The sequence below is a fragment of the Oreochromis niloticus genome, unplaced genomic scaffold (assembly GCF_001858045.2).
Source record: "Oreochromis niloticus isolate F11D_XX unplaced genomic scaffold, O_niloticus_UMD_NMBU tig00000744_pilon, whole genome shotgun sequence".
In the NCBI taxonomy this organism is placed as follows: domain Eukaryota; kingdom Metazoa; phylum Chordata; class Actinopteri; order Cichliformes; family Cichlidae; genus Oreochromis; species Oreochromis niloticus.
The window spans coordinates 135,642-155,141 of NW_020327232.1; the positions used below are offsets into that span (position 1 = coordinate 135,642).

Here is a 19,500-nt window from a genome sequence, read left to right on the forward strand (position 1 = left end):
CACTGCATGACTAAACTTTATGAATCCTTTATCATCTTTAACTTCTGGTTGAGTGAACGCTGGCGCGACTTGCTGCCGCTACTCACCGGTATATTTTTATTTTTTATCTTTTATCTTTTATTTGTATATTCTTTGATACATCTTAACAAATTTTAAACCTTGCCTTCTGCTGATACTACTGGCGATCCAGCGAATTTTGCAAGTGCCTGAGTTTTTTGGGTCTAGTTCATCTGCCTGTTTGTTTTGGCCATTGTCTCCCTCCGATCCGTACACCTGACTGTTTGGCCTACCTGACTATGCATGATGTGGTCTGGCAGGTTCTGCGTCTTGCTCGTGTGGGTCTGGATTTTTATGTCATTGGCTTATCGACCTAGTGCTGGATTTCACCATTACTCAGCTGACGAGCTTCTCCGTCTCCGCTTTCACCTGGCTTCTCCATCGCCGGCTGCGCTTCATCTCCACACAGACATCGCCTTCCTCCCTCGCCGAAAGTACATTCACCGAGGCTCTCGTCGGAATTTTCACCATGACGACTCTAAGCCAATACAGACCCTCTGGTCCACTTCTCGTCGTCCTCCACGGAACTCCGACAGGGCTGCTGACCACAGTGTTTTAGCCACCCTGCCCAGGTCGGCTAACACCTCTGACCAGTCAGACAACACCGTTGTCAACTTCGGCCTCCTTAACATCCGCTCGCTTACGAGCAAGGGTCATCTAATTCGGGATCTACTCACAGATCGTAAGTTTGACTTTTTCTGTTTGACCGAGACGTGGCAACAGCCCAATGACTTTTCGCCGCTCAACGACTGCACCCCCCCGGGGTTTGTTTACACCTGCCAACCTCGTAAGTCCGGCCGTGGTGGAGGTCTCGCGGTAATCTATCGCGAGAACTGGAAAGTCACGCCGTTGTCTGTACCTGTCTACAGTTCCTTTGAATCCATTGTTTGTCAACTGTCAGGACCTGTTCCAACTGTCATAACTGTTATTTACCGCCCTCCAAAGTCTAATTCTGTCTTCATAAATGACTTTGTTGATCTCCTGACTCTCATAGCTACTGTTTCCCCTAATATAATACTCCTGGGAGACTTTAATATTTATATGGATAACAGTGATCATCCTCTCACCAAAGACTTCTCATCCTGCCTCGATAGTTTTGGCTTTAAACAATACATAAACTTTCCTACTCATACTAAGGGCCATACTTTGGACCTAGTTTGTTGCTCTGGACTCACTCCTTTTAACTGCAAAGCTGATGAACTGCTAATTTCTGACCACTTGCTTCTTTCTTTCAATGTCAAAATGACCTTTTCTATAACCAAGAACCTTCGTACCATTTCTTTTCGGAATATTAAGAAAATCAATCCTGATACTCTTTCTTTTGCTTTCTCTAGCCATTTGCATTTTCATAACCTGCTCACCCAAGAGGACTTAGTTTCCTATTATAACTCTAGTCTCAATAGTATCCTAAACTCTGTTGCCCCACTCAAAACCAAATCTGTATCATTCTCTCAGTCAGCACCCTGGTTCACAGCTGAACTCAGGCTCCTGAAAGCAAAAGGACGACAACTTGAACGCCTTTATAAGAAAACTGGTCTGAATATCCACAAGGAAATGTTTAATAATCATATTATGTATTATAAGGAGTGTATTAATCAAACAAAATCTGCATACTACTCCACCATTATCTGTTCAAAAGATGACTCAACCAAGATATTGTTTTCACTGTTCAACTCTTCTTTCAGGTCACCAGATTTTTTACCTACTCACCTTTACTCGTCTTCTTTCTGTGATTCTTTAATGTTATTTTTCATCGAGAAAATTCACAAAATACACCAAGACCTGGTTTCCGATGTTCCATCTAGCTCCTCCTGTGTAATTCCTCTCCCATCACACTGTTTTTCTGCTTTCCAGCTCCCCTCGGTTACTGATATTTCAGATTTCATCTGTAAGTCAAAACCTTCTACTTGTCAGCTAGACCCCATTCCCACAGTTTTGGTTAAGGCATGTCTACCTTCTTTGCTTCCCCTCATATCTTCTATCATCTGCTCTTCACTTACCACTGGAACTGTTCCTGCTTCCCTCAAAATTGCCGCCATCACCCCAATATTAAAAAAAACTGGTCTAGATCCCAATAATTTTGAGAACTTTCGGCCTATTTCCAATCTACCATTCCTTTCAAAAATTCTTGAGAAAATATTTGCCACACAACTCCACTCACATTTAACTAATAATAATCTGTATGAACAGTTCCAGTCTGGTTTTCGCCCCTCCCATAGCACTGAAACAGCACTTATAAAAATAACCAATGATCTTCTTATGGCAGCTGACTCCGGTTTACTTTCCATTCTTATCCTCCTCGATCTGAGCGCTGCCTTCGACACTATTTCTCACTCCATTCTTCTCAGTAGGCTAGCCTCCATCGGTCTCTCCCATACTCCACTAGCCTGGTTTAAATCATACCTGTCTGATCGCACTCAGTTCATTCAACTCAAATCCTTTACTTCTCAGCCCTTTCCTCTGACCACTGGCGTGCCCCAGGGATCTGTCCTGGGGCCCCTTCTTTTTATTATCTACCTTCTACCGCTTGGACATATTTTCCGTAAATACAATATCCATTTTCACTGTTATGCCGATGACACCCAGCTTTATCTGTCCACTAAACCTGATTCTGCTCTTCCCCCATCCTCCCTCACCCTCTGCTTAGTTGAACTAAATTCATGGTTCTCTTCTAATCTTCTTAAACTCAATAGTAATAAATCCGAGCTCCTCTTAGTAGGCACTAAATCAACATTATCCAGAACCAACAGTTTCTCTATTACTATCAATAACTCGCCGGTCTCCATTTCTTCCTCTGTGAAAAGTTTGGGTGTCATCCTCGACAGTACTCTATCTTTCAATTCACACATTAATAATGTCACTCGGTCTGCATATTTTCAATTGCGCAACATTAATTGTCTCCGTCCTTTTCTCACCTCACATGCCACTGCCATTCTTGTCCATAGCCTTGTTACTTCCCGGATTGATTATTGTAATTCACTTCTTTTTGGTCTTACTCAAAAATCCATCCATAAGCTTCAACGCATCCAGAATTCTGCTGCCCGTATCATCACCAGGACCCTTCTATCCACCACATCACTCCTGTCCTGCAGCAGCTTCATTGGCTCCCGGTCAAATATCGTATCACTTTCAAAATACTCGTATGCATTTAAGGCTATTCATCATCTCTCTCCTCCACATCTCTCTGATCTGGTTAACATCACTGCCCCATCTCATTGTCTCAGATCTTCTTCTTCCCTTTCTCTCTCTGTCCCCTCCCCCCGTCTTGTCACCATGGGGAGCAGGGCTTTCAGCTGCTCTGCTCCTCGACTCTGGAATTCCCTACCTCCTGATTTAAGAAATATCTCTACCTTCTCTCTCTTTAAGTCCCAACTCAAAACCCACTTGTTCAAAATAGCTTATCCCACATAACCTCTCCACTCTGCTATTTTAAATTTGTTTATGTTTTATGATAGTGTAAACTCCTTGCTTTTATGTTGCTTTTTACTCTACTGTGTACAGTGACCTTGAGTGTTTTGAAAGGCGCTTTCAAATAAAATGTATTAACTGAAAATAGTTGTGGATGATCACTATACCTTTCTAATCTGACGTTGTTGTCCTGGCTCTCTTTCTGTCTCTTTCCCTCCCCTCTGTTCCTGTGCTACTGCAAGTGTAACTACCGCCCCTCCCCCCTCTACTCAGTGCAAGCACAAGGCTCACGTGCGGAGTGAAGCGGGAAAAAAGTGCGAGACAGAGAGAGGGTGAGAGAAAGGAAAAACAAAACAAAACACGGCTCCCAATAAGGAACCGGCTCACGTCGTTCACTTGAAAGATCTGGATCTAAGATCTGTTTCGTTCGCAACCGAAACATCACTAGTATGCATCAACTCACATACAGCAAACCTGCACTGATTCTACATATGTCACATTCCCATGATGCATCACAGGCTGTTTGATTGGATCTTTTTCATTGAGGATTTGTAATGTGGACAAACAGATGTTACTCTCACCTCTGACACTGAGAGTCACTGATTTCTGTAGCAGCATGTGTCCATCCTTGTTGTAGACGGTGCAGGTGTAGACTCCACTGTCAGTGAGGTGGAGGTCTTTCAGGGTCAGACTGAGGTCTTTATTTTTTATTTGCTCTTCATTCATCTCAATGTGCCCTTGTATGTGAGACTGACTCTGGCCTCTCTGATACGTGTGGACCGTCACATTTTCATGTCTCCACAGCAGAGTTACATCCACAGGCAGGTTGTCTTTGATTCTGAAGGGCAGAACGACAGACTTTTCCCCCTGGGTCACCTCCACCATCTCCACCTGCAGAACTGACAGCAGAACATGAAACAGACAGACATCAGTGAGGTTGATCCTCCATCATGTCCTCTGCTGTGTAACCAGCAGCTCTTCACTCCTGTTTTCAGTGTTTCTCTGACTTGGAGCTGAACTGCTTGTGTGTTGATGTGAGAGGCTGCACAAACAGCTGCTTTTCTCACCTGTGATATTTAGTAACACTACTTTCTGTAGCAGGATGTATCCCTCCTTGTTGTAGACGGTGCAGGTATAGCCACCATGGTCACTAAGTTGGGGGTCTTTCAGGGTCAGACTGAAGTCTTTACTTGTCAGAGGATCTTCATTCATCTCTGTGCGGTCTCTGTAATCCTGGTCCTGTAAGTGATGCTGGTGTTCATTGTTCTGATACACATGGACCGTCATGTTTTGGTGTTTCCACTCCACTTTGACATCCTGAGAAATATCATCTTCTTCATCGATGTTAAAGGGCAACAGGACAGACTTCTCCTCCTGTTCCACCTCCACCATCTCCAAAGGGTAATCTGAGGAGAGAACAATGAGACAAACAGATGTCAGTGAGTGAGGTTGATCCTCCATCATCTCCCCTGCTCTGTACCCGGTAGCTTCATCCTATTTTCAGGTCCACACTGAGCTCTCCGCTTCTCTGTGGTCCTTTTCTGTATTTCTGCTCCTTTAACACAGCTGTTCTAACACCTCAGATACACCTGGACCAAAAACTCCTCAGCTGAGTAATGAATGCCATCAAACACTGTGAGCTCTGTAAATACAGCAGTTACTGAAGAAACATTCTGAGCTCCTCATGTACCAACAGATCCTCATATCAGATGTTTGTTCTCAAAGTCCTTGTCTGCTCCTAATGACGTTTATGAGAAAAATCCATAAGTTTCACTTTAAAAAGACATTTTTAGAGTTGATGGCATAAAATTTCTGATCAACTGTCACAGCCATGTTAAGGTATGAATGAAGGACCCAAAAAGCAGGCCCTAGGTGAGATGTAAGTGAGCTCTTTTTGAAGGAGAGTGACATACAACCAAAAGCGAGGCTGGTGAGAAACAGAACTAAGAACTGAACAACAAACCCGAACATGAGGGGACGGAGACTGAATGTAACATGAAAAATGACCAGCAGGAAGAACAGCATGGAGAAACACGGACGGACCAGTAACAAGCGAGAGAAAACACAGGGCTGATTTATACACAGTGTTGGGGAGTAACGGAATACATGTACCGCCGTTACATATTTAAAATACAAAATATGAGTAACTGTATTCCGTTACAGTTACCGTTTAAAAAGGTGGTATTTAGAATACAGTTACTTTGTTGAAATGAATGGATTACATGGCGGTCTTTTCCTGTTTCATATGTTAGGCTGTGCCCTCTCTATTTCTGGTAATCCCACGCCGGTGGAAACCCAAACAAAACACGCATTAAGAGGCTCTAATGCCTGTGTCTCAATCTTGCGGCCCATGTCACCTCTACTTGCGGCCCGCATAATGACGTGAAGAAATACTTTTTAAAGTTTCTATTTAAAAAGTTATTTAATAAGAAGGCAATAGGCAGAGTGTTACAGGCATAGCTCTCTCTCTGTCTCTCACTAGCAAACTTGACCCAGACAACAAAGTAAAACTAGTTTTCAGCTACGAGCCCGACACGGAACCCGACGTATTAGCCAGGGGTGCCTTTACTACGGTTCAGAGCCGCGGTCCTGTTTTATATACGTGCGGAATAGTTTTCTATACGAGATCGCTGCAAAAAGTGCAGCCTTACCTAATGTCCACCCTACTGTTACTCATTTTATATTAAGATTTAAAAATCTCGTTGGTATTGTTATTGCAAATAACCTTCAGTAAAAGTAATAAATCGCACAGCAGTAGTACATTCATGTAGTTGTAAAAAGCATGATAATATAATTAGTAGAGATGGCACGATACCACTTTTTTATGTCCGATACCGATACCGATATCATAAATTTGGATATCTGCCGATACCGATATTAATCCGATATAGTGTGTTTTTTAATCAATAAAACTGTTTTTTTAATATCTTGCTGCATTTTGTATAAGTTCATACTCAAGTTTAAATAAACAACAACACTAAAGCTATTCTGTTATACCTGTATGTAAAAAATACACTGCACCCAAAGTATTTCATAGTTCAGCAACACTGATCAATCTAATAAACTTAAACCTACTCCATCCTCCCTATTCTGGTATTTTAAAGAGTACTTAGCAGAAATATTAAGCAACCTAACTAATAGGGTTGCAAACTCCCAGCAAAAAAAAAAGGGAACCACCCCCACCCTCCACCTCATGATGCTTAATCAACATAATCAACTTTAATTTGATGCAGTGTGAAAAAAAAATGCACAGAAATAAATTATTTTTCAAGAATAATTAAATAGATTCAACATCTTTCTTCTACAGAATTGCAGACTGCACAGATGGTATCTTCCCAAAGGAAAAAGTACTATAGCTTACTGGAGTATATTAGACATTTAACAGTTACTATATACAGTAATGGACTTCTATACATTTTACATCAGATTAAAACTTTGGGTGTAAGATTCAGATAATTATTTATTAAAAGCTCGACATTTTAAATGAGAATAAGAAAGAAAAGTATGTCTTTGTGCCCCCTTTTCCCTGTTAATGCCCTATCGGCCCCCCTGGCTAAACTTTGCTAGATCCGCCCCTGCACAGTTACCAGCCGTCAGCTGCGTAGAAAAGGATCCTGGTGTAGAAAGTAATATTAAATAAATTCTAACAACAGCTTATCAAGCTTAAACGCGCTGCTGTTGTTCAGCTGCTGTTTTCCTCCTTGTGGTGCAAAGTGGGCCAAAAACAAACAAGAGAGACGGACTCGCGACAGAAAAGCCGATCAGCTGATCATTAAGGAGTTTCATGAAGTAGCGGCAGGAGAGGGAGAGAGAGAAGAGGCAGTCGCTCCATATATCGGTGGTTAAGCTTAACGCAGGTACGCTTTACAAACATTCAGAGATGAACTTACACACTTGCTTTACTTCTCTCTGGGATAACTTCCTCGGAGATGAATTGCTGGATTGCTAGTGAGGCTACAAATACACACAGCCGCTCTATCACGTGACGCACACTGCTCCGACTGCTACGGTTATGAGCCGAGTTGCGCCGTGTCGCAAGTTTTGTGAGGTGCTTTTTTTGATATTTAATGGATCGGATTACATTTTTTATTTCTCGCCGATATCCGATCCAGTAATTTACGTCAGTATCGGACCGATACCGATACCTAATATCGGATCGGTCCATCTCTAATAATTAGTAATCCAAAGTATTCAGAATACATTAGTCTCATTGTGTAACGTAACAGAATACGTTACAGAATACATTTTGGGGCATGTAATCTGTAATCTGTAGTGGAATACATTTTAAAAGTAACCTTCCCAACACTGTTTATACACAGGTGCAATCAGGGAATGAGAACCAGGCGGGAGACAGAGCTGGGGTAAATTATACATAACAAGACAAGGGGAAGCAAAACTAAACTCACTGCACCTAGGACTGGGACTATCAAAATAAAACAGGAAACAAGAGACAATTCACAAAGACGTGGACATGACACTGACAGACAGACTGAAAGAATATAACACATGGAACACAAGGAAGACAGTCACTTAAACTAGAAACCAGAACAACAAATAACATCAAGAGAACAAAACCACGAATAACCAATAATCAGGAAATATAACTTAAACAGAAAACACTGGGAAACACACAGGACCATGACATTGTGGACCTTGTAGGTTGCTTTGCTTTCACTTTTCTGTCCAGATCATCCCAAACCAGCTCGATGGGGTTTAGGTCTGGAGACTGTGGTGGACACTCCATGTTTTCAAGCTCACCATCTTGTTCTATTTTCCTGAGGTAGTTCTGGCATAGCTTGGAGTTGGACTATATTTTAGGTCATTATCTTGCTGTAGAATGAACCTCTGACCAACTAGATCCGTACCAGAGGATATTGCATGGTGCTGCAGAATGCTGTGGTAGCTGTTTTGGTTCAGTAGTGTTACATACTGTGGAAACACCCTTTCACCTACTCGATGAAAGACTCGATGATAGATGAAAGATTTCAAATTTTGATTCATCACTTTATGATACCTTCTTTCAGTCTCCTGTATTCCAATGGCAGTGTTTCATGGCCCAGGCAAGCCTCTTTGTCTTATTCTAATGCCTTAGCTTTCTTGCTGCAACCCATCCTGTCAAACCTGCAGCTTTAAGTTTTCTCTTGACAGTTCAAACTGAGACTTATTTACTATGACCACTATTAAGCTGTGCTTGAAGCTGATGTCCCTTGAGCTGCCTACCACACCAGTTGTTAACTCTCGGAAACTTGTCCTCCGATTCAGTTGTGGCTTTGCGTCTGCAAGACGTCTGCCTGTCAAAGTTTGTTTCTGAGTGCCTTTGATGATGAAGGAAACTGTACTCACTGACACCTTGACTTTTGTTAAGATGAGATTACCTGAAGTGCCTCAATGCTATGGTTTATATTAATAAGTGTCATATAATTATATAGTGTAGTATTGAATGGACGTGGCCCTGATAATAAAGGTATTAGCAGTGTTGGGTAAGTTACTTTAAATTAGTAACTTAGTTACATTACTAGTTACTTCTCTAAAAAAGTAACTCAGTTACTTCAAGTTACTCGTTACTTTCAGAGTAACTAGTTACTAGGGAAAGTAACTTTGGTTTTACTCAGAATTCTCTTGTTAAGGTGTTGCTTCCGTAACTGGATACCCAGCAAGATTGCCAGTCTTCTAGCTTGCTTACTTGCCACAAGTGCACTGTGCCACCTACCAACAGAAAGGAAAAAATAATGTGCACATTTCCACGAGAGAAATCCGACGCCTGGACCGTCGTTGACCGCCGCCATGATTCTAGCCTGCTTTTTACATCCAACACAAAAACTGCAGTCATGGTGCTTTTGATTGTACTCAGAACTTGGAAATTCTGCCTTCTGAATAGGAAGATGTAGGTAACACCAGACTGCAGATGAGCTGCATACAGAGCTGGACTGGGACAAAAAAATCGTCCCGGGCATTTTGACTAGAGACCGGCCCACCATTATAGGAAAAATCATAAAGCCTTTGAATGAAAATAAACACTGTTGTGACAGTGATGTACACTGTTCTGATGGTATATATGTATCAATCTATCAATTGTTTGTTGTAAGATTCAGATAATTATTTTTTTAAAAGCGAGACATTTTAAATGAGAATAATAAAGAAAACTATTTCCTTGTCCCCCCCCCTTTCCCTGTTAATGCCCTACATGGCCCCCTGGCAACACTTTGCTAGACCCGCCCCTGCACAGTTACCAGCTGTCAGCTACGTAGAAAAGGATCCTGGTGTTATTTGTCTCTCAGAAACAGCTCATAACTTCCCTTCAACTCATTCATGTCACCTAAAAGGTAAACCTGTTTCTCCATCACCTGTTCAGCTCTGATGATTCAGTAAGGACATCTCCTGGTTTCATCTGCATGTTTCCCTCTCACCAGATAACCAAACCGATATCATGACCAGCAGCTTTACAGCTGTGGCTCCAGCAAACATCAGCTGATACTAGAAATTAATATTAAATAAATTCTAACAACAGCTGATCAAGCTTAAACGTGCTGCTGTTGTTTAACGCGACATCCGCTGGTTTCCTCTTTCTGGAGCAAAGTGGGCGATAAATAAACAAGAGAGAAAAGCCGATCAGCTGATCATTGATCAGTTTCATGACTGAAGTAGAAACGGGAGAGAATGAGAGAAGAAGAGGCAGCTGTGCAGCTTCAGCTTTGTGTCTTTTTCATTGTAGCTGAAGTCCGGGACAAACTGTGTTCCTTTTCACCTCAGTACGAAACGCGTAATATTTTCTCTGAATACCAGACGATTCTGTTTTTTACGGGACGGTTGGCAACTCTAATAATTAACCGTATGAACAAAATAAAGTTCAACATCAGTAACATAGCACCCACACAGCTGTATAGAAACTCCATCATGCTAGCTAGCACGCAGTACGAAAATGTCAGCATACCGAAAATAAACTCCACCTAAACTTGGTTTATATCTGACTCAGATAGACTGCAGGTCATAACTTCTTACCTGAAGTTCAGTTCACCTGACACGCGGACCGGCGGCCGCTTCGGGTCTCTCCTCTTGCCTCCCTTTTCCTTCATCCACCTGCTGGCTTCCACCACTTGCTAATGTTACTGAATCTGTGGAAGCTCCGCGATATCCACCACACGAAGTAACGAGTAACGAGCCTATCTAAATCCCAGTAACGAGTAACGCGTTCCTGGTTTTGGCATAATAACTAGTTACCGTGCTCGTTACCACAATAATAACGTAGTTACTGTAACGCGTTACTTAATAACGCGTTAATCCCAACACTGGGTATTAGTCTACGTGTCCTTTAGTGGTAGAATGTAGGAGACTCTCATCCACACTTATCTGCCAGTGGAAATTTACTAGAAGGGAGTAGGGCTAGGTCGCAGCCCCGCCGGAGCTGAGAAAAGACTTTGCAGCTAACAGACAATAGCCTATGAGTACGCTATGCACCGTGACAACTGAATGCTTGTGTAACACTGTTGTTTAGACTTGAGTGGGACAGCCTGTAATAAAACTGTTGAGCGCACACCGCCATTTCGAGATTCACAGCAGAGTGTCATGCAGGATGCATCTGCCTAAGAAAACTGTAAAATGGTCTACTGAGCATTGTGTTGTCTTCCATCAGATGCCAGTGAGGAATCAAAAGAACTCGGTAGAGTGTGGATATTTAACACTTTCTTTGCAATTTCTCTGTAGGAAAGACCTACATTTTTAAGTGTCATGATGGTCTGTCTCTTTCCCATTGTTAATTGCCTTTTTCTTGCCATTTTTGTTAGTAACACACGACTTTCTGCAGTACAATACTATTCAACTTATGATCACAAGGGTATGGTATCACAGTGTGTTCCAGCACTGCTTTTATGCAGACAGAGGGACCTGTGAGTAATCCAGAAAAGTTGGAACACCTGTAAAAATGAGAAGCAATATATTTCAAGGCTTGATCCTATCCTGCAGAACAGCTTTAAATTGTTAACCCATTTTGTGTTCCCTAAAAATGGCCTTTTTGCATAACACTGAAATGTACACTATTTTTCAGTTTTAGGTAACCTTACCTTTTTTTTTAACCTCTGGCAGTTACATTTGCACCATTTCAAGGTATTCATTGGACCTGAACGACTTGAATTGCCGTAAGTAACTGGAAAAATTGGGGTGTTTTAAAACTTTTGACTGGTGGAGTAGTTATAGGTGGAAAAACTCTGCATGCTGACAGGTAGGAGAGAATTAACAGTTATTAGTGGTCAACCTGGTCTTAACCCTCTGGCGTCTACAGACGTGCCGCCGTGTCAAAATCACATGACCAATTGAAGATGACACAGCAACAAGATGCAGTGACCCAGAGTCTCCATTTCAACTTTGCAGCTGAAAATAGTTGTGGATGATTACTCTAACTTTCTAATGTGACGTTGTTGTCCCTGGCTCTCTTTCTCTCTCTCTCCCTCCCCTCTATTCCTGTGCTACTACCGCCCCTCCCCCCTCTGCTCAGTGCAAGCACAAGGCTCACGTTCGGAGTGAAGCAAAAAAACTGCGAGAGAGCGAGAGAGAGAGAGAGAGGGTGAGAGAAAGAAAAACAAAAAACACGGCTCCCAATAAGGAGCCAGCTCATGTCGTTCACTTGAAAGATCTGGATCTAAGATCCGTTTCGTTCACGACCGACACATCACTAATTTGGTTGTTTAGGAAGAGGCGGAAGTTTTAGGAGCAACACCGGCAAGAGAAAGTGGGCAAGCGAAAGAAAGAGAGAAAGCGAGTTTTCATATGTGAGACATTAGTGACGTTTAGCGTGTTAGTTAGTTAGTGTGTTGTGTAGTTATTGTTTTGTATTGTGTGTCAGTTATACTGTTGAATGTCACATTTGCTCCAAAAAAGCCACCAAAGGCAGATTCCAGTGTAAACACTCTCCCCACATGGAAAACTGGACTGATACACCTCCTGCTGTCAGACCTGCAGGGTTTAGGCCTGTGGTCTTCTGCTATGTTTTATAGTGGACAGAAACTATTTTTTTGGAGTGGCACAAATAATTTGTGTGCCTTCTTATTTGATGCAGAACACCTGATTGTTCTGTAAATAGTTTTAAATGGTGTTTTTCTAACAACAAGCCATGGATAAATCCTGAAATTAAGGCTCTCCTCAAGGAGAAGAAGAGAGTCTTTAGATCTGGAGACAAACAGGAGCTGAGAGTTGTCCAGAAGAAGCTGAAATGGAAGATAAGGCAAGGAAAGGAAAACTACAGGAGGAAGATGGAAGAGCAGCTGCAACAGGACAACATCAGAGGGGTTTGGAACAGCCTGAAGACAATCTCAGGACAAAAACCAACCCCCCAGGCTGCAGGAGACTTGGGGTGGGTGAATGACCTAAATAAATATTTTAATAGGTTTGATCAACCACCCACCCCTCCCACAGCATCGTCCCCCCTGCTGCAATCTCCTTCATCTCGGGACTTCACACCTCTCAGCTTCACACCTCCCAGCTCCCAGTCATTACACCCACCCCCGGCTTCTGTGGACTCCAACATACACACCCCTCCCCCAAAACCCACTCTTTCTATCTCAGCACTTCAAGTGAGGAACGAGCTTCACAAGATCAAGGTGCGGAAGGCTGCAGGTCCAGATGGCGTCAGCTCCAGGCTCCTGAGATGCTGCGCACATGAACTGTGTGGCATCCTAGGATATCTGTTCAACCTGAGCCTGTCACTGGGGAAAGTACCACAGCTGTGGAAGACCTCCTGTGTGGTACCGGTACCAAGACCTCCCATCCCAAGGACCTCAGAAGCTACAGGCCGGTAGCCCTGACATCGCATCTGATGAAGACCCTCGAGAGGTTGGTTCTAAACCATCTGCGCCCCCTGGTGAGGTCTTCATTGGATCCGCTGCAGTTTGCTTACCAGCCTGGCATCGGGGTGGAGGACGCCATCATCTACCTCCTGCACCGAGCTCTGACTCACCTGGAGAAGCCTGGAAGCACTGCGAGGATCATGTTCTTTGATTTCTCCAGTGCTTTCAACACCATCCAGCCACGACTTCTGAGAGACAAGCTGGAGCTATCGGGAGTGGACCACCACATGTCCCAGTGGATACTGGACTACCTCACAGGACGCCCACAGTATGTGAGGTCACAGGGCTGTGTCTCTGATATGCTGGTCTGCAGTACGGGGGCCCCACAGGGAACTGTGCTGGCACCGTTCCTCTTCACCCTCTACACTGCAGACTTCTCCATCAACTCCCCACGCTGCCACCTACAGAAGTTCTCTGACGACTCTGCCATGGTCGGCCTCATCACAGGTGAGGACGACTCAGAGTACAGACAGTGGACTCTGGACTTTGTGGACTGGGGTCAGCAGAACCACCTGCAGATCAACGCTGGTGTTGGGTCTAAACTCAGACCCCACTGACCCCAGGACTTATTCCCGTGAAAGAAAGACAAGGCAACAGTGGTCGATCGTTTTACTTGCAAGGGAGGCCTCGTCGGTATCTCAGAAACGCACTTCGAATCTCATTCCGAATGACCCCGACGACGGCCTCCTCTCGCTGCCTTTTATTGAAAAGGTTCACACAATACACAATAGTTTACAACACGTACCTCCCCTCGTAAACCCCCCTTGGTTACAAAGACAAGGCACTGTATGTATATGTGTGTGTGTGTGTGTGTAAGAATGTGTGTGTGTGTGTGTGTGTGTGTAAGAATGTGTGTGTGTTCTCCTGCTGACCAAAAGGGTCATAAAAGCAGGAAGCAACATCCTTGGTCATAAAGAGGGTAATCTCCCCCACACCCAATGTATGGTTCACCCTGGATAACACAGTGAAGCCATACAAAGGGCAGGAAGCTTACCAAACATCAAACAGACCCCCAAGAACCTCGAGAGGCAGGGGAGGGGGACAAAGGAATTCCTTTCATCACAGAGTTAAAACAATGTAGAGATGGTAAGCATAAAAATGACAACATTTAACAATTTACTTTAACAGCTGGGAAAACCAAGGAGTTGGTGGTGGACTTCCGGAGACGCAGACCCACCACACTGACACCGGTGAACATCCAGGGAGTGGACATTGACATAGTGGACTCTTATAGGTACCTGGGTGTTCACCTGAATAATAAACTGGACTGGAGCCAAAACACTGATGCTCTTTACAGGAAGGGTCAGAGCAGACTCTACCTGCTGAGGCGGCTGAGGTCATTTGGAGTCCAGGGAGTGATTTTAAAGACCTTCTATGACTCTGTGGTGGCATCTGTCATTTTTTACAGTGTGGTATGTTGGAGCAGCAGTTTATCGGCAGCTGAGAGGAAGAGGTTGGATAAACTCATCAGGAAGGCCAGCTCTGTTCTGGGATGCACCCTGGACCCAGTGCAGGTGGTGGGAGACAGAAGGACTCTGGCCAAAATAACATCTCTGATGGACAGAGTCTCCCACCCCATGCATGGAAATCTTGCTGAATTGCAGAGCTCCTTCAATGAGAGATTGATGCATCCTAGATGCATGAAGGAGCGTTTCTGCAGGTCCTTCCTCCCTGCAGCTGTCAGACTGTACAATCAGAACTGCTCCCAACAAACATAGATGTTTACATCAGCGCTGTAACTGCAATAATTTAACCAACCGATTCACACTACAACCTGGTTTGCCTCTTATCTGTAGTTATTTTTATTTAATTTCATAACTGTACAGTACTCTGTTTATAGTAACCGTTGTCCTTAATGTAAATATCTAAGAAAAATGGTGTATGTTTCTGTTCTGTGTCCTGTGTACTGTTTGTTTGTATATGTGTCTTTTTGGCTGCTGTTACAACCAAATTTCCCCTTGTGGGACAAGTAAAGGATTATTCTAATTCTAATTCTAATTCTAATATAAAAACCGCCCGAGGCCTTGGCTGCATTTTTAGGTAAATAATACCATATAACTTTGTTGTCTGGAAAACTTGTGCATAATTTTTAGAAATGTGCAATTTCTGTTTGCATTTCAAGTTATGAAAATGATTCGTTAAACATGTTTGTGGGTTTTACAGTAAAAAATATAACTTTTTTCTACTCTGATTTTTAATTTTTTGTCTGAATTTAGATCAATTGTACTAATATAGTATGTCAAAATGAAAAAAATAACTCAAATTTCAGATATTTGAGGTTGTGCTGAAAATAATGATTGTCAAATCAAACAAGGCGAGATAAACAGTTTTTGAAGGTGAAATATAGAGTTAGTGAGCAACTATACAATCAGTGCCCCAAAGAAGACCATGTTTTTACACTATAACCGGGAGATTATTAACAGCTGATACTTATTTTATATTTTCGGTATCCAGTGTTGAGAAGGTTACTTTTAAAATGTATTCCACTACAGATTACAGAATACATGCCCCAAAATGTATTTTGTAACGTATTCCGTTACGTTGCTCAATGAGAGTAACGTAACGGAATACTTTGGATTACTTAATATATTATCATGCCTTTTACAACTACATAAATGTACTATTGCTGTGGGATTTATTACTTTTACTGAAGGTTATTCGCAATAACAATACCAATGAGATTTTTAAATCTTAATATTAAATGAGTAACAGTAGGGTGGACATTAGGTAAAGCTGCACTTTTTGCAGTGATCTCGCATAGAAAACTATTCCGCACGTATAGAAAGCAGGTCCGCAGCTCCGAACCGTAGTAAAGGGACCCCTGGTTAATATGTCGGGTTCCGTGTCGGGGTCGTAGCTGAAAACTAGTTTTACTTTGTTGTGTGGGTCAACTTTGCTAGTGAGAGACAGAGAGAGGCGTTGAAAGGCTGCTCCAACGGAACTTATTGTTTCAGAGTGTTAAGGTTCAAAAATATAGGGAAGGAAACACAGGAGGAATGCAAGTAACCACACTGGTCCAAAGGGTAAAGACGATGATTTTAATGAAATGACACGCGTGGGAGAATGAGCGGACTCCGTAAGCAGACAGCCCCACAATTTCAATCTCCTAACATCAAAATACAGTTTTATATGCATCAGAGTATATTTAGTGACGCCCCCTCATTGCGTCATCACATACATCAGCTTCAAAACCACAAATGTTCTATTCGACAACTTAAGGCACAATTAAAAGTACACTGGCCTCCATCTTCTCCCCGGTGGTTTCCCGTAAGCCAGCTCAGCTCTCGCATCGTGCATCTACTGCTTCATCAGTCAACTCTCACCTACACCCTAACAGTGTGTGTGTGTATGTCTCTGCGCGTGCACAGAGTGTGCATCTGCTCTCTGCACCTTAGTTGACCTCAACTTAGGCAACCAGGCTAAGGCCATCCTGTGTTGTGATGATCTTAACTTCTATGTAAAATGTATAAAACAAATATTTCAATCTACTACAACTACTTAAAACTTAATCAAAGCTTAATCAGACGTATAAATGCATAAAAGATGATAATAGCATCATCAAAACTCTGGTTTTGGTTTCACTTCCTGCAAAAGCATGTAACTTCAAAGACATATAACTTCCTGTCTTCTTTTAGCACAGAGTTACTCTTTCACCCTGCAGTCTGCATAAACATTAAAATTATAAATTCAAAAGCACTTCGGGTTATAGATTCAACTCAACAGTTTAAAGTGGTTTTTTACTGGACCTGTAATAAAGGCTAATATGATACCAATATGTTTGAACATCTGAATGCAATATCAATACCTCTTGTATCAATACTTCTTGTATACATATGCTTGCTACATGATTATGATGCAACAGTAATGACAGTAATAACAGAAATAACAAAATAATAAAAATAGAATTAATAAAAAATAAAATAATAAATGGAAATAACAAAAATGACAAAAAATAATACTTCGTTCCCAACAAGAGGAAAACACGAACACACCTGCAGTACGGACTTCACTGCCCATGAGGCTACATTCTTTAGGGCTATGGCTGTAACACTCTCTCCCTATTGCCTTCATTTTAATTCTGCTCAACCAATTGGTAGAGCACATTTTCAGGCCCTATATCTAACTGAGGCTTTCACTGAAATTGACCTACATTGTTGAGTCTTTTCTACCAATTGGTTTAAATCTGTAATGCCAAAAAAATCCACCAGAAGGCACTGTGAATGGAAACTTCCCAACCAGGAAGTCAGAAACAAAAAACGATCCAACATATTTTGAGTGTTTTTGATAAAACTAAGGTAGGAAGATATCATTTTTTGATATATGATAGTGTTAAAGGACTTACTAAACAGATGTATGTCACTTGACAGCATTAAAAAAGCGAAATTAAATGTTTAATAATTTTGTTGAAAAGTGGTCGACCAAACGGTTGATTTGTCCCTTTATGGTGCTAATGATAAGTGTTATTAAAATTGATTATTTGCCATAAAATCAGACCACTAGACCCATTTTGTTTATCCATTGCACAGCAAGAATATGCTGAAATAATTTCCTCAGTAAGTCATTTCCTTAACTTTCTGAGTTAATATTAGTAAATATTGTAAAAATCAAGAATAACACATGGAAATCACAAATATCACAACTGATTACCTTTTAACCAAATTAAAGTAGCTGGTAAATTAATATTACTAAGTTGTCAAAACTATAATTTCATGTTTAACAAGTACTACATGGACGCTAAACAATTATATGGCTAAAATTCACATGGTCCTGTGGCATGATACTCATGATACCATCCACCTTCAACCACAGTGTTTGAGGTCTTGGTTTCATATGAAGGCACAAGGGCTGGCACTCTCCACCAGTACCAAGCACACCATTGTTTTTCTTGTGACATTACCAATAAGTTTGATGTGTCACATGGCCCTCTTCCTATTGAAAAAACAAAAGTTGTATCCAAGATGGCCGACTTCTAATTGGCCACCATGGTCACCACCCATCTTGAGGAGTTTCCCCCCTGACATATACTAATGTGCCACAAACAGGACTTTAATATCACCAAACATTCCCATGTTGTTACGGTGTATCCATATAAATGGCCCACCCTGTAGATGTCTCCAGGAAGGCTGCCCAACGGATTAATTTTTTCAAGAAGATGTCAATGTCATATTGGCCCACTTGATTGATCTATATTATTATTGTTTATTTATTTTATTTTAAGTTATTACAAATTGGACAGACAATTAGACAGAAAGAAAGAGAAAGAAAGCAATGGAGAAAAAAACAGAGGGGAAGGGAGGACAGTAAGAAAAGACACTGAGAAAATCCGTTGGATCACCTATTAAAAGAAGAAAAAACAAAACCAACAACAAGAGAACGACACAATATAGAGATCAAAGCAACAACCTAGAGACGTGTAAGTAACAGTAAATACTAAATATTGAATGTTACTGAGCAGCACGCAGGACCAACACCGCACAATGTGCTTTAAAGTAGCAGCAAAGGAAGATATAGTTTATGTCTGTGAGCACCCGTGTGTACACCTGTGTGAGTGAGCCCACTTGAGTTTAAAAGATTTATCCATGTAACGATCTGCTAGAGGGTGTGGGGAGCCATAGCCCTGCCCCCCACTTGACCACCGCGGAGGAAACTACACCCACCCCATCATCCAATCATCTACCAGACTACATAAGACAATACACAGCCAGGTTGAGTTCATTCTCCACTTCTCCTGTGCCTCTCCCCCACCTGCAGGGTGGACTCCTGTAGAGCAAAGACCTCCTGCACGGATGTGACAACCTCTCCGCCAGTTGAAGAGGCCCCCATTTCCGCTGGTGCACCAGAGGCCCCCTGCGCCAGGGCAGGGCCCCCGTACACGCACCCACCCACAACCGCCAGCGACACACCAACCAGGAGCCGAGCCCCCAGGGCCTAGCCAGGAGCCCAGCCAGAGCCCGGACCACCTAGGGGCATCAAGGCTACCAGGCCAGTGACCCACATCCGAAAGCACAAACCCTCCCCCAGTCTCCTGCATGCAGCCATTGGGAAAACACCACCCATGAGGACGATTGAGTGAGACGATTGAGTGAGACATATTAGTGTTAGATTGTAGTTCTTGTGACCATTTTCGTGAGTGAGTTTCCCCTTTTGTGACTGATCTTCTCTGAACAGTTTTCCCCGGACCTGCTGCTTAACTTCCCGC

General features: G+C 42.4%; 1 protein-coding gene across 1 annotated transcript in view; it reads right to left on the reverse strand.

Annotated features, from left to right (window-relative positions):
- The window catches only part of LOC112844690 (titin), a 46,945-nt gene that overhangs the window by 17,700 nt on the left and 9,745 nt on the right, over positions 1-19,500 (reverse strand). Inside the window, exons 4-5 of the mRNA XM_025904323.1 lie at positions 4,533-4,871; positions 4,047-4,364 (exon numbers count right to left, since the gene is read on the reverse strand). Of these exons, the coding sequence (XP_025760108.1) occupies positions 4,047-4,364; positions 4,533-4,871 (657 nt within the window). The remainder of the gene's footprint in view (positions 1-4,046; positions 4,365-4,532; positions 4,872-19,500) is intronic.